Here is a 16,650-nt window from a genome sequence, read left to right as displayed (position 1 = left end):
ATTAGGTCAGGCCCACCCGCCCGACAGGCAGAAAATTCTGCCCTATGTCTTTTGAACTTTACCTTTCTACTAATAAAAAAAATCTATCATAGTACCAATACCACCAAACCTTCGGGAAAAATAAATAAACACATTACTTCTGCTGGCGAGGTAAACATTACATCCCCTCCTTTGAATTCAAGCCACTCTAGTTTGTTTAAAAATGCAAATGTTCCTTTAAACATCACATTCTCAAACTTCCCCATGTTTACCTAATTAACATTTCAAACCTAACTTCTCTTCTTACATCAAAGCACCCAGACTAGCTGCCTCTAATTCAATTAAGTCTCTCTCTCACACACACACACATACACATATAGATACATTCCAATATTACTCTATCTTACAATGAATTCCAATAACGTTATGGAAATTATATCTTCCTGACAATAAGAACCCACAACAGAGGTTAGTACTGAAAATTCAGCATCTGGAATTGGGGCTAAAATATTATCATGGATTGAGGATAGGTTAAAGGACAAAAAACTGAGTAAGAATAAACAGGATATTTTCAGGCTGACTGACTATAATCAGTGCAATCCTGCAAAGATCAGCTCTCCTGCCTCAGCTATTTACAATCTGTATTAATTGAGAAACTGGGAAATATTTGCATTGAGTGACCTGGGTGTTCCTGTACATAAATCACAAGGTTAATATGTAGGTCCAGCAAACAATTAGGAAGCTGAATAGTTTGTTGGCTTTTGTTACAAAGGGATGGGAGTATGAGTAAAGAAGGGTTTTGGTGAGGCTACACCTGGAGTTGTGTGTGCAGATTTGGTCTCCTGACCTAGGGATATACTTGCCATAGAGCAAGTTCAATGAAGCTTCACTGGACTGGGTCCTAGGATGAGGGATCGTCCTTTGAAGAGAGATTGAATAGATTAATCCTATAGTCCCTGGGCTTTGGAAGAATGAGAGATGACCTCATTGAAACATGTAAAATTTTTAAGGGGCTTTGTAGGGTAGATGCTGAGAGGCTATTCCCTTGGTTCGGACATTTAGAACACGGGCAGAGTCTCAGGATAAGGATTAGCCATTTAGGACTGAGACGAACAGTCATAGAAAGAGGTCGCTTAGCCGATTGAGTTCATGTTGGCTCCTAGGACAATTACAGTCAGCCCCATTCCCTTATTCTGTAGCATTTCAAGTTTATTTTCCTTGAGGGTCATTTTGAAATAAGAACGTAAGAAATGGAAGCAGGAGTAGATCACATGGCCCATCGAGCTTGCTGCACCATTCAATATGATCGTGGCTGACCTTGGGCTTCAACTCCATTTTCCCGCCTGCTCCTCGTATCCCTTGATTGTGTGAGAGACCAAAAATCTGTCTGTTGTGGCACAGCGGATGGTAAATGCTGAGCTGTTCAAATCCCAGAAGAAAAGTTGAAACAACTATTTTATAATTTGTATTTATTTCAAGATGCGAGCCTTGAATTCAGTAGTAATAAGACCACCGAGTCTTATAGGTTTCTTACAAAACTAAATTAAACCTTTATTAATAAAAAAAAATATTTTAAGCACATACATAGGTTCACAAATTACTACTATGATAACTCCTAGCCCACCTAATTAATCTAACTCCCAGTTACACCTCTATTAAGGCAACAGTAAAACAACATAGATTTAAAAAGACCCAGGCAAAAAAACACAATACCCTGAACAGTCAAATTCAAAGTGAATTTTCTTCACTTCAGTTTGTGTAGACAGCAACTTGAGGCTGAGGCTGGAGGCTTTTCACACTTGTTAGAACTTAGAATGCTGTCCTCTTACACATAGCCTCATCTCCTTTATACAGGCTTCTTCCTATTTAATGTAAATCCTATTGCTCCAATATGTCTTTTCAACTCTACTTTTCTAATAATAAAAATCTTTCATGGTACCAATGTTATCAGTAAGTTTTGGGAAAAATAAACACACTGTTTGGCTTCTTCTAGCTAAGTGTAACATTTCACCACCTCTTTTGAAATTCAAATTACTCTGGTTTACCTAAAAATGCAAAATTTCCCTTTAACACCTCACATTCTAGAACTTCAGCCATGTTTACCTTTTTAACATTTCAAGCCTAGCTTCTTTCCTTGATACAGCAAAGCCTTCACACCAGCTGTCTTTAATTCAATTAAGTCCCCCACACACAGGCACACACTGTTCCTACCTGATAATAAATTCCAATAACATTATGAAAATTATTATATTTTCCTGACACTGTCTATTCCAGCCTTTAATGTATTCAACAATGGAGCATCCACAACCCAGGAGAGGATTCCAAAGATTCACAACCCTTTTAGGTTAAGAAATTTCTCCTCATCTCAGTCCTAAATGATCAGCCCCTTATCCTGAGACTGTGCCCCTATATTTTAGACTCCTCGACCGGCGGAAACAACGTCCAGTGTCCACCCTGTTCAGCCCTTCAATATCTCCTATATTTCAATGAGATCAGCTCTCATTCTGAACTCCAGAGAGCATTGACCCAATTTACTCAGCCTCTCATCATAGGACAGCCTCTCATCCCAGGGACAAATTTAGTGAACCCTCGTTGTACCGTCTCCAATGCAAGTATATCCTTTCTTAAATATAGAGACCAAATCTGCACACAGTATTCCAGATGTGGTCTCACCAAAACCCTGTACAATTGTAGCAAGACTTCTTTATTCTTATGCTCCAACCCCCTTGCAATAAAGGCCAACATGCCATTTGCCTTTATGATTACTTGCTGTACTTGCATGTGAGGTTTCTGTGTTCCTTGTATGATTACATCCAAGTCACTCTGAACATCATCACTTACAAGTTTCATGCCTTTTAAAAATTATTCTGCTGTTCTATTTTTCCAACCAAAGTGAATATCTTCACTCTTCCCTACGTTGTACTCAGTTAGCCAGTTAGCTTAACATTTGTCAGAGGGAAAGTGCTAGAAGTTATTATTAAAGACATTATAACAGGGCACTTAGATAAAATCAAGATAATGAAGCAGAGTCAACATGGATTTGTAAAAGGGAAATCATGTTTAACCAATTTTTGGCAGTTCTTTGAAGGAGTCACGTGTTGTGGATGAAGGTGGATGTGCTGTACTAAGGTTTCCAGAAGGTATTAGATAAAGTGCCACATCAAAGGTTACTGTGGAAAATAAAAGCTCATTGTGTAGGGGGTAACATATTGACATGGATAGAAGATTGGCTGGCTAACAGGAAACAGATTTGGCATAAATGGGTCTTTTTCTGGTTGACAGGATGTGACGAGTGGTGTGCGACAGGGATCAGTGTTGGGGTCTCAAATTCTTACAATTTATATAAATGACTTGGATGAACGGACCAAAGGAATAGTTGCTAAATTTGCTGACGACACAAAGATAGGTAGGAAAGTAAATTGGGACGAGGTCATGAGGCTAAAAGAGACAGAGATAGGTTAAGTGAATGAGCAAAAATCTGGCAAATAGAGTATAATGTGGGCAAATGTGAAATTGTCCATTTTGGCAGGAAGAATAAAAAATAAGCTTATTATCTAAATGGTGAGGGATTGCAGAGCTCTGAGATTCAGAGGGATCTGGGTGTCCCAGTGCATGAATCACAAAAGGTTAATATGTAGGTACAGCAGGTAATGAGGAAAGATAATAGAATGTTATCGTTTATTGTGAGAGGAATTGATTACAATAATAGGGAGGTTATGCTTCAGTTATACAGGACACTGATGAGATCACATCTGGAGTACTGTGTACAGCACTGGTCTCCTTATTTAAGGAAGGATGTAAATGTATAAGAAACAGTTCAGACAAGGTTTTTTTAAATTCATTTACGGGATGTACCACCGGAATCTGTGCTGGGTCCCCTATTATTTGTCATTTATATAAACGGCATAGATGACTATGTGGGGGGTAGGATTAGTAAGTTTGCGGATGACACAAAGATTGGCCGGGTGGTTAACAGTGAGGTTGTGTGTCTTGGGCTACAGGAAGATATAGACGGGATGGTCAAATGGGCAGATAAGTGGCAGATGGAATTTAACCCTGAAAAGTGTGAGGTGATACACTTTGGAAAGAGTAATTTGACAAGGAAGTATTCAATGAACGGCATGACACTAGGAAGTTCTGAGGAACAAAGGGACCTTGGCGTGTGTGTCCATAGATCTCTGAAGGCGGAGGGGCATGTTAGTGGGGTGGTGAAAAAGGCATATGGGACACTTGCCTTTATCAATCGAGGCATAGATTACAAAAGTAGGGAGGTCATGTTAGAGTTGTATAGAACCTTGATGAGGCCACAGCTGGAGTACTGTGTGCAGTTCTGGTCGCCACATTAGGAAGGATGTGATTGCACTGGAGGGGGTGCAGAGGAGATTCACCAGGATGTTGCCTGGGATGAAACATTTAAGTTATGAAGAGAGGTTGGATAGACTTGGGTTGTTTTTGTTGGAGCAGAGAAGACTGAGGGGCGACCTGATCGAGGTGTACAATATTATGAGGGGCATGGACAGGGTGGATAGGGAGCAGCTGTTCCCCTTAGTTGAAGGGTCAGTCACAAGGGGTCATAAGTTCAAGGTGAGGGGCAGGAGGTTTAGGGGGGCTGTGAGGAAAAACTTTTTTACCCAGAGGGTGGTGACGGTCTGGAATGCGCTGCCTGGGAGGATGGTGGAGGCGGGTTGCCTCACATCCTTTAAAAAAGTATCTGGATGAGCACTTGGCACATCATAACATTCAAGGCTATGGGCCAAGTGCTGGTAAATGGGATTAGGTAGGTAGGTGATGTGTTTCTCACGTGTCGGTGCAGACTCGATGGGCTGAAGGGCCTCTTCTGCACTGTGTGATTCTGTGATATTGCTCACAAGGCAATTTACTGTTTGTTAATCATCTCTTTATCTGAATCTGTTTCTACAGGAAATGAGGAAGCTGAACGAGACGGTGAAATATAACCATCCCCTGAGAAAATACATCGACACCATCCTGCGGAAGGTGAGGAGGGTGTGAGGAGGCTGTCAGTTTTGAAGTGGTATTTAAGTTAAATTTAGATCCAGTTTAGTTCAGTTATGCGCGGCCTAATTAATCGGCTCTGAATTGACCCTCTAAAATAGATCAGTTCGAACGAGACTCAACCATAAGTCAAGACAGGGCTCTCAAATATTAAATAATGCAACCTTTATTTAAGAGGAAAGGAAAAAATATACTTATCAATACATGACTGACCTTTCTACCATCAGCTTGGTTGACCAACCCAGACTGAAGTGTAAATGTTCCTCAGGTTCCCTCAGGTCCCCTTGCTAACAGGAATGACTCAGAAATCCTGCTTAAGGAGGATCCAGTATCTTCCTGACTATAGACCAATTTGGAAGCAACTAGATGGTTCTTAAAGGCCACTTTTATCCCTTGAATTAACACTACCTCATCTCAAATCAGGTTTGTTGTAATTGTCCAATTGGTCATTGTTGTTACTGGGTTAATTTGACAGGCTTTGTCTGTTTATGAACATGATTCCATGGAACAGAACAATGGGACATTTTATGAAAACAGAATTACCTGGAAAAACTCAGCAGGTCTGGCAGCATCGGTGGAGAAGAAAAGAGTCGACGTTTCGAGTCCACATGACCCTTCAACAGATATATATAAAATATATCCGCTTATATTTCACCCCTCTCCTAACTACACTCAGTTCTGTTGATGGGTCATGTGGACTCGAAACGTCGACTCTTTTCTTCTCCGCCGATGCTGCCAGACCTGCTGAGTTTTTCCAGGTAATTCTGTTTTTGTTTTGGATTTCCAGCATCCGCAGTAGTTTTTTGTTTTTATCTCTGGGACACTTTATGATCTTTGTTTTATCTTTTTATGAGTTTGGACAAGTCTGCATTCATTTTCACATACCTGCTTCAGTCAGCCAAGGACAGCAACACTGAGTGCTCTCTGTTCCCACTGATAGTGCTTACAGCAGCAAATTAATACTTTACATTTCCAACATTAGTACAGAATAAAGCCATACAACCACACATATGAACATACAAATTAGGAGCAGAAGTAAGCCATTTGGCCTACTCCAGTTTAGAAGAATGAGAGGTGATCTTTTTGAAACATACAAGATTGTGAGGGGACTTGATAGGTTGGATGCTGAGAGGATGTTTCCCCTTGTGGGGAGTCTAGAACGAGGGGACACAGTTTTAGAATAAGAGGTTTCCCTTTTGAATGGAGATGAGAATATTTTTCTCTCAGTGTCGTTAGTCTGTGGAATTCTCTTCTCCAGAATGCAGTGGAGACAGGGTCATTGAATTTATTCAGGGATGAGTTAGACAGATTTTTGATCGACAAGGGGAGTCGAGGGTTATTTATGCAGGGCAGGTGGCAAATTAGAGTCAAGACCTTGATCTTCTCGAAAGGTGGAGCAGGCTCAAAGAGTCGAGTGACCCACTCCTTCTCCTAAGTCCCTATGTTCCTGCCTCCTGGCCACTGCCCATATCCATGTCATGTCACTGAGACACCAAAATCCTGTCTATCCCAGCCTTAATTATATTCACCAATGGAGCATCCACAACCCTCTGGGGTAGAGAATTTCAAAGATTCACAACCCTTTGTGTGAAGAAATTTCTCCTCAGCTCAGTCCTAAATGATTGACCCCTTATCCTGAGACTGTGGCCCATGTTTTAGATTCTCTAGCCAGCAGAAACAATCTCTGTGTCCACCCTGTTGAGCCCGTTCAAAATCTTGTAGGTTTCAATAAGGTCAATCTCATTCTTCTAAACTCCAGAGAGCATCAGCCCAATTTACTCAGCCTCTCATCATAGGACAGCCCCCTCATCCCAGGGACCAATTTAGTGAACCTTTGCTGCACTGTTTCCAATGCAAGTATTTCCTTTCTTAAATGTAGAGACCAAAACTGCACACACTATTCTAGACGTGGTCTCATCAAAATCCTGTACAATTGCGGCACAACTTCTTTATTCTTGTACTCCAATCCTCTTGCAATAAAGGTAAACATGACATTTGCCTTCCTGATTGCTTGCTGTACCTGTGTACCTTGTACCCAAGTCTCTTTGAACATCACCACTTACAAATCTCTCATCTTTCCCCATTGACTGATATCAGGACGACAGGCCTGTAGTTCCTGTTTTCTCTCTCCCTCCATTCTTGAAAAGTAGTGACATTTGCATGTCTCCAATCTATGGGACCATTCCTGAATCTGAGGAATTTTGGAAAATCATAGCCAGCGCATCCACTATCTCACAGCGATCTCCCTTTAGAACGCTGCTGGGATGTGGACCATCAGGTCCTGGGGGCTTGTTAGCCTTGGTCCGGAGAGGGGATGGGGGGCAGTGGGGGAAGCTGCGGGTTTTGGGGAAGGCCCTGTACTGGGGCTGCTAGTTTTGGGGAAGGCCCTGTACTGGGGCTGCTGGTTTTGGGGAAGGCTCTGTACTGGGGCTGCTGGTTTTGCGGAGGGCTCTGTACTGGGGCTGCTGGTTTTGCGGAGGGCTCTGTACTGGGGCTGCTGGTTTTGCGGAGGGCTCTGTACTGGGGCTGCTGGTTTTGCGGAGGGCTCTGTACTGGGGCTGCTGGTTTTGCGGAGGGCTCTGTACTGGGGCTGCTGGTTTTGCGGAGGGCCCTGTACTGGGGCTGCTGGTTTTGCAGCGGGCTCTGTACTGGGGCTGCTGGTTTTGCGGAGGGCTCTGTACTGGGGCTGCTGGTTTTGCAGAGGGCTCTGTACTGGGGCTGCTGGTTTTGCGGAGGGCTCTGTACTGGGGCTGCTGGTTTTGCAGAGGGCCCTGTACTGGGGCTGCTGGTTTTGCAGAGGGCTCTGTACTGGGGCTGCTGGTTTTGCGGAGGGCTCTGTACTGGGGCTGCTGGTTTTGCGGAGGGCTCTGTACTGGGGCTGCTGGTTTTGCAGAGGGCCCTGTACTGGGCCAGTTGCTGATGTGTTGTTGTTTTCTATAGTGTCCCATTGAGTATCAGGAGAGAATGGGCAGGAACATGGATGACTATGAGGACTTTGATGAGAACAGCAACAGCCTCCCAAGCGAGAAGAATCTGGTCAAACTTCACAAACAAGTGAGTCCTGGCTCAAGGGGTGTGGTTGGTGGTACCGGTGCAGTGCCGGGGGTACTGCTGCCTTCTCTTACATTTCAACTCTTCCAGACTGTGATGTTTTGCTGGCCTTGTTTCTGACTATTGGTGTGAGGGCAATACACTGTCAGCATCATTGACAGAATCAACTAGTTTTTATTCAGCCCACATCTGATTAGATCCTGGGGATGAACCACAGTGAGAATGAAAACAGAAGTCAGGAGATGTGAGGGGGTGGAAGGAGCCCCCTGTTCCTCTTCACCTGATGCTCTATGTCTGATATTTGCTCCTTCACTGAAATGACATTTGAGTTTAATCGGACGTTTAGGGAGGTCAAACAGTTACAGGGATTACACAATAAATGGGAATATACTGAGAGGGGTAGATGAAGTGAGAGATCTTGGCGTACAAGTACACAGGTCCCTGAAGGCAGCAGTTCAAGTAGACAAGGTTGTAAAGAAGGCATATGGAATGCTCTCCTTCATTGGCAGAGATATAGAATATAAGAGTAAGGATATCATGTTGGAATTGTATAAAACACTGGTGAGGCCACAACTGGAGTATTGTGTGCAGTTCTGGTCACTACATTACAGGAAGGATGTAATAGCTCTGGAGAGAGTGCAGAGGAGGTTTACAAGAATGTTGCCAGGGTTAGAAAAGTGTAGGCACGAGGAGAGATTGGATAGGTTGGGGTTATTTTCCTTAGAACAAAGAAGGCTGAGAGGTGACTTGATTGAGGTGTACAAAATTATGAGGGGAATAGATAGAGTGGACAGGATAAAATTGTTTCCCTTAGTGGTGTATTCTAGAACCAGGGGACATAGATTCAAGATAAGTGGCAGAAGGTGTAGGGGGGACATGAGGAAGAACTTTTTCACTTAGAGGGTAGTGGGTGTCTGGAATTCGCTGCCCAAGTTGGTGGTAGAGGCAGAAACTCTAAACTCTTTTAAAATGTACCTGGATCTGCACCTTAAGTGCTGTAAGCTGCAGGGCTATGGGCTGGGTGCAGGAAGGTGGGATTAGAAAGGGCACCTGGGTGTCTTCGGGCTGGCATGGACAAGATGGGCTGAATGGCCTCCATCTGTGCTGTAACTTTTCTATGGTTCTATGGATATGTCGACTGTCTCCCTCAGGGCACACAGGATATGGCCGTGTGGGTATAGACCGTGTTTGAGTTGCTGTATCTGATTGAATTGATGGCTTTTTGTGTATTGCCAGGTGATCTATGTGGTCCACAGACAGCAGCGGACTCAGGTGCAGTGGAAGTTGTTGTTGGAGGATGCTTTCCACCTCGAAGATGTGGCCAAGAATGAAAGCAGTGGCAACCGACAGTTTGTGCGTGCGTTACAGAGCTCGGAGAGCCAGAACTGGTTCACACACTACATCTACACACCCAGAGTGGGTGAGTAACTCCTGGGAGGGGGCACCCTCCCTCAGTCCCCCAACCTCCCCTCTCCCCTCCTCCCTCCCCCTCATGGCCACACTCTCCTCTCCCTCTCTCCTCCTGTGCCCGCCCTCCCTCTCCCTCTCCCCCTCCCCCTTCCCTTCGTGGCCACACTCTCCTCTCCCCCCTCCCTCCCCCCCACGCCCATGCTATCCCCTCCCTCCCACCTTCCCCCTCACGCCTGCACTCTCCCCTCCCACCCGCCCTCCTAGCTGCTGCGCCTTCCCATGTCTCCCCCACCCCTCCCCTTCCCTCCCCTCCCCCCACTCTTGCCCCTCTCTCTCTCATGCTGTGCTTTTTACCCCACAGAGTGGTACTGGGAATGTTTGCTGCGTGGTTTGTATTACAGGATCGTGGCGGTGGTGCTGTCAGTTTTCTCGATAATCGTGGTCTGGTCTGAATGCACTTTCTTCAGCACCAGCCCTGTCCTCTCGCTCTTCGCTATCTTCATCCAGGTGGCAGAGAAAACGTACAATTACCTCTACATTGAGGTGGGTACCAGGGGACAGGCCTCGGGGGCTGAGACCCATCAGCAACAGTGTGTTCAGGAGCAGCAGTTTGAGCCTCTGAATGATTATCATCTCCCTCTCACTCCCTATAGCTTGCTTGCTTCATCAGTATCTTCTTCCTGAGTAACTGCATCTACTCCACTGTCTTCAGGATTCGTATCTTCAATTACTACTACCTGGCTCCGCATCATCAGACTGACGCCTATAGTCTACTCTTCAGTGGCATGTGAGTGACCTTATTACTCCCTGACTCATTAAGCTGCACCTCACACACAAGAAGACATCAACTCCCCAGATTCACCACGTATCAGGGGAAAGTGTCAGAGACAGTTAACAAGTGGATGAGCCCTTGGGTCTGGGTGAGATGATGGCTGATCTGTATTTTAACTTTATTTCTCCATCTTTACTCACTAGCCCTTATTTCTGTCACCCAACAAAGATCAATGCCAGCTTAGAAATTATAAATTGACCTGCAGCCTCAACAGCTTTTTGAGGGGAGAGAGTTCCAGATTTCCACCCCCTGGTGTGTGTGAAGGATTTCCAGATGATTCCTCTTTGTTTTCGACTCCCTCCAAACCCCACGAGAGAGGGGAAATGCATTCTGGTTACCGATGTTTCTGTAAAATTTACCAGTTGCACACAGCCAGTTTTTTCCAGTGTGGTGTCATTTTGAAGTTGTTTTGAGTGACCACGGACACGCAGTATTTATCATGGAGCAAAGCCCATGCATAACCTTCCAGACTACACACTTGCAAACTGTACCCCATCAACTTCTTTAATAACCTTCTCTACCTCACTTACATCACCCATTAATCTTCAATAACTGAGGGAATATTAGTGTATAAATGGACTATGCAAACTGTGTTTCTAATTCTCCCCAGGATAATTCTGGGGAATCTGCGCTGCTCCCTCTCCCAGGCCAATATCCCCTTCCTGAGGCTAGTGCCCAGAGCTGAACACACTGACTCCAGATGGGCTTTAACCAGATGTTTGCAGCTGGAAGGCAGCTTCCACCCCTTTATTTCTCACCTACAGATGGAGGTGAACATCCCCTTTGCCTTTTTAATTATTTATTGTCAATACCCAATCAGCTTTTAGTGATTTCTGTAGTTGAAGCCCTAAATCTCTCTGCCCACCTACAGCTCCCAGATTCTACCAGTTAGAAACACTCTGATCCATCTCTTTGAGGATGAGCCCTTATTTCCTCAAGTTGAACTCTATCTGCCACAGTTTATCCCACTCACTGAATCTGCCCATGTCCCTTTTAATCATTTTGCTCCCACTCTACACTCCCAGCTGCACCACCGGTCTTGGATTTTTAAAAATTTGTTCATGGGATGTGGGCTTCGCTGGCTGGGCCAGCATTTATTGCCCATCCCTAGTTGCCCTTGAGAAGGTGGTGGTGAGCTGCCTTCTTGAACCGCTGCGGTCCATGTGGTGTAGGTACACCCACAGTGCTGTTAGGGAGGGAGGTCCAGGATTTTGACCCAGTGACAGTGAAGGAACGGTGATATATTTCCAAGTCAGGATGGTGAGTGACTTGGAGAGGAACTTCCAGGTGGTGGTGTTCCCATCTATCTGCTGCACTTGTCCTAGATGGTAGTGGTCGTGGGTTTGGAAGGTGCTGTCTAAGGAGCCTTGGTGAGTTCCTGCAGTGCATCTTGTCGATGGTACACACACTGCTGCTACTGTGCGTCAGTGGTGGAGGGATTGTGCCTTGATGTCAAGGGCAGTCACTCTCACCTCACTTCCCCAATTCAGCTCTTTTGTCCATGTTTGGACCAAGGCTGTAATGAGGTCAGGAGCTGAGTGGAATTGAAACTGAGAATCAGTGAGCAAGTTATTTCTGAGTGAGAACCTCTTGAACATAGATCATAAAAAATAGGAGCAGGAGTAGGCCATTTGGCCCCTCGAGCCTGTTTTGCCATTCAATAAGATCATGGCTGATCAAATTGTGGCCTCGACTCCACATTGCTGCCTGCCCCTCATAACCCTGGACTTGCTTATCCAACTAAATCTAACTCAACCTTGAATGTATTCAATGACCCAGCCACCACTGCTTCCTGGGGAAGAGTTCCCAAAGACTAACGACCCCTCGAGAGAAGAAATTCCTCCTCATCTCTGTCTTAAATGGGAGAATCATTATTCTGAAACTGTGCCCCCTGGTTCTTGATCCCCCCCCAGAAAGGGAAACATCCTCTCAACATCTACCCTGTCAAGCCCCCTCAGAATCTTATATGTTTCAATAAAGTCACCTTTCATTCTTCTAAACTCCAATGAGTATAGGCCCAACCTGCTCAACCTTTCCTCATAAGACAAACTCCTTCATCCCAGGAATCAACTGAGTGATCCTTCCCTGAACTGCTTCCAATGCAAGTATATCCCCCCTTAAGTAAGGAGACCAAAATTATACACAATACTCCAGGCGCAGTCTCACCAATGCCCTGTACAGTGTAGCAAGACTTCCCTATTTTTATACTCCATCCCCATTGCAATAAAGGCCAACATTCTACTTGCATGACTGATTACCTGCTGTACCTGCATGCTAACTCTTTGTCAGTCATATATCAGAACACCCAGATCCCTGCATTCTGCAGTCTCTCTGTTTAAATAATATCCTGCTTTTCTATTCTTCCTACCAAAGTGGACAATTTCACACTTTCCCACATTATATTCCATCTGCCAAGTTTTTGTCCACTCACTTAACCCGTCTATAAGCTTTCTTATTGTTAGAGTCATAGAGTTATACAGCACAGAAACAGGCCCTTTGGCCCATCATGTCTGTCCATCAAGCCCCTATCTATTCTAATCCCATTTTCCAGCGCTTGGCCCATAGCCCTGTATGCTATGTCATTTCAAGTGCTCATCTGAATGCTTCTTAAATGTTGTGAGGGTTCCTGTGCCTACCACCCCTTCAGGCAGTGTGTTCCAGATTCCAACCACACTCTGGGTGGAAAAGCTTTTCCTCAAATCCCCTCTAAACTTCCTGCCCCTTACCTTAAATCTATGCCCCCTGGTTATTGACACCTCCGCTAAGGGGAAAAGTTCCTTCCTATCTACCCTATCGATGCCCCTTATAAGGCTTTCCTCCTCGCTATTTATGACACCACCAATTTTAGTGTCATCTGTGAATTTACTGATCATACCTCCTATATTCTCGTCTAAATCATTAATGTACACTACAAACAGTAAGGGTCCCAGCACCGATCCCTGTGGTACACCACTCGTCACAGGCTTCCAATCGCAAAAACAACCTTCGACCATCACCCTCTGCCTCCTGCCACTAAGCCAATTTTGGATCCAATTTACCAAATTGCCCTGGATCCCATGGGCTCTTACCCACATGACCATATCTCCCATGTGGGACCTTGTTAAAAGCCTTACTGAAGTCCATGGAGACTACATCAACTGCACCACCCACATCTACAGCGCTAGTCACCTCCCCTTAAAATTCAATCAAATTTGTTAGACATGATCTCCCCTTGACAAAGCCATGCTGACTATCCCTGATTAATCCCTGCCTCTCCAAATGGAGTTTAATCCTGTTCCTCAGAATTTTTTCCAATAGTTTCCCTACCACTGATGTTAGACTCACTGGCCTGTAATTACCTGGTTTATCCCTATGACCCTTCTTGAATAATGGTACCACATTCACTGTCCTCCAGTCCTCTGACACCTCTCCTGTGGCCAGAAAGAATTTGAAATTAGTGTCAGAGCCCCTGCAATCTCCTCCCTTGCCTCACATAGCAGCCTGGGATACATCTCATCTGGGCCTGGAGATTTATCCACTTTTAAGCTAAAACAGCTAATACCTCCTCCATTTCAATGCTAATTTGTTCAGGTATATCACATTCCCCCTTCCTGATTTCTACACCTACATCGTCCTTCTTCATAGTGAATACAGGTGAAAAGTAATCATTTAAAACCTCACCTTCATCCTCCAGTGCCACGCACAGATTGCCACTTGGGTCCCTAATGGGCCCTACTCTTTCCCTGGTTATCCTCTTGCCCTTAATATATTTATAAAAGGCCTTGGGATTTTCCTTTATCCTGCCAGCCAGTGTTTTTTCATGCCCCCCCTTCGTTCTCCTAATTACCTTTTTAAGTTCCCCCATGTTATGACGCAGCAGTTGGTAAAGGCTGAGTTTTTTTTTAAATTCCACAGGGAAACTTTAAACAACTGTCATAACCTATATTTTCGATTGGAATGTTTTGAGTTGCAGCTCTAAATTCAGGAATAAGACCACCAGTTCTCAAGAGGTTTTTATATCAAACTAAATGAAACATTTATTAATTTACAGCAAATTAAACAGACACACATGGCTACAATTTACTATTATCATAACTCTTTTTAACAAATTCCCAAATTAATCTCCACTAAGGCAACAATAACCAACAGACTTAACCAGACACCAGGCAAAGCATTTTCACCTTATAAATTCAAAATGAGGTTCCTTTCAATTTGTTCCTTTGCAGACAGTTGTAGGTTTACAGGCTTTGATCTTACACATCTCTGACCTGCACAGACAAACTGCCTTCTGTTATACCCAGCCTCCCCTTTGAATGTAAGTTTTCATTGTATCACCAGGCCCTTTGAGCCCCTTTCATAGTGCCAGTTTAATTAGTAATATAAACATTGCTTGGTGTCTCCTAGCTAGGTGCAAGATTTACTCCCACTCTTGAATGCTCTATTCAACAAAATGCAAATGTACCTCTACCTCTGTTTACATCTCAACTACTATACATCAAAGCACCCAGACTAACTGGCTTTAATCCTATTAACACACACAAACACTAAACCTCTATTCAAAAAAAAAAATCCAATAACATTATACACATTAATATCTCTTCCTGACACCCCTTACGCTTTCTATACTCCTCTTGGGCTTCCACTGTTTTCAGCCTCTGTATCTGTCATAAGCCTCCTTTTTCTTCCTTTTCTAATCCTCTATAACACTTGACACCCAGGGTTCCCTGGGCTTGTTGGTCTTACCCTTCACCTTTATAAAGAACAAAGAAAAGTACAGCACAGGAAAAGGCCCTTCGGCCCTCCAAACCTGCGCCGATCATATTGCCCGTCAACTAAAACATTTTGCACTTCCGGGGTCCGTATCCCTCTATTCCCATCCTATTCATGTATTTGTCAAGCTGCCTCTTAAACACCACTATCGTACCTGCTTCCACCACCTCCTCTGGCAGCGAATTCCAGACACTCACTACCCTCTGTGTAAAAAAACTTGCCCCGCACATCTCCTCTATAGTTTTCTCCTCTCACCTTAAATCTATGTCCCCTAGTAATTGACTCTTCCATCCTGGGAAAAAGCTTCTGACTATCTACTCTGTCCATGCCACTCATAATTTTGTAAACTTCTATCAAGTCGCCCCTCAATCTCTGTCGCTCTAGTGAGAACAATCCGAGTTTCTCCAACCTCTCCCCATACCTAATAACCTCCAGACCAGGCAACATCCTGGTAGACCTCCTCTGCACCCTCTCCAATGCCTCCATATCCTTCTGATAATGTGGTGACCAGAGTTGCACGCAATATTCCAAGTGTGGCCTAACAAAAGTTCTATACAGCTGCAGCATGACTTCCCAGCTTTTATACTCAATACCCCTGCCAATGAAGGCAAGCATGCCATATGCCTTCCTGACTACCTTATCCACCTGCGTTGCCACTTTCAGTGAACTGTGGACCTGTACACCCAGATCCCTCTGCCCGTCAATGCACTTAAGGGTTCTGCCATTTACTGTATAATTCCTGCCTGTATTAGACCTTCCAAAATGCATTACCTCGCATTTGTCCGTATTAAACTCCATCTGCCATTTCTCCGCCCAAGTCTCCAACCGATCTATATCCCGTTGTATCCTTTGACAATCCTCTTCACTATCTGCAACTCCTCCAACCTTAGTATCGTCTGCAAACTTACTAATTAGCCCAGTTACATTTTCCTCCAAATCATTTATATATACTACAAACAGCAAAGGTCCCAGCACTGATCCCTGCGGAACACCACTAGTCACAGCTCTCCATTCAGAAAAGCACCCTTCCACTGCTACCCTCTGTCTTCTATGACCAAGCCAATTCTGTATCCATCTTGCCAGCTCACCTCTGATCCCGTGCGACTTTACCTTCTGTACCAGTCTGCCATGAGGGACCTTGTCAAAGGCCTTACTGAAATCCATGTATGGGTATTGTTATGGGAACATGTTGGCCCTGAACTCTCACTATTTCCTTTTTGAATGACTCTCACTGGTCTGATGTAGACTTTCCTACAAGTAGCTGTTCCCAGTCCACTTTGGCCAGATCCTGTCTTATCATATTAAAATCGGCCTTCCCCCAATTCAGGACCTTTATTTCTGGTCCATCTTTGTCCTTTTCCATAACTACCTTAAATCTTAGAGTTATGGTCACTATCCCTGAAATGCTCCCCCACTGACACTTCTACCACTTGCCAGGCTTCATTCCCTAAGATTAGGTCCAGTACCGCCCCTTCTCTTGTAGGATGTGTTGGCTCAAAAAGCTCTCCTGGGTGCACTTTAAGAATTCCGTCCCCTTTAAGCCTTTCACACTAAGACTTTCCCAGTTAATACTGGGGAAGCTGAAATCCCCTATTATTATTACCCTACTATTTTTA

At 44.4% G+C, this 16,650-nt stretch overlaps 1 protein-coding gene across 1 annotated transcript in view; it reads left to right on the top strand.

The window, feature by feature from the left end:
- Positions 1 to 16,650, top strand: part of lmbrd2b (LMBR1 domain containing 2b) — a 69,051-nt gene that overhangs the window by 40,197 nt on the left and 12,204 nt on the right. The window contains exons 6-10 of the mRNA XM_078560015.1: positions 4,900 to 4,974; positions 7,933 to 8,046; positions 9,280 to 9,463; positions 9,815 to 9,996; positions 10,107 to 10,240. Coding sequence (XP_078416141.1) covers positions 4,900 to 4,974; positions 7,933 to 8,046; positions 9,280 to 9,463; positions 9,815 to 9,996; positions 10,107 to 10,240 — 689 coding nt within the window. The remainder of the gene's footprint in view (positions 1 to 4,899; positions 4,975 to 7,932; positions 8,047 to 9,279; positions 9,464 to 9,814; positions 9,997 to 10,106; positions 10,241 to 16,650) is intronic.

This window comes from Cetorhinus maximus, chromosome 2 (genome assembly GCF_964194155.1).
Source record: "Cetorhinus maximus chromosome 2, sCetMax3.hap1.1, whole genome shotgun sequence".
NCBI classification, from domain to species: Eukaryota; Metazoa; Chordata; class Chondrichthyes; order Lamniformes; family Cetorhinidae; genus Cetorhinus; species Cetorhinus maximus.
This window is presented reverse-complemented; position numbering and strand designations above follow the sequence as displayed.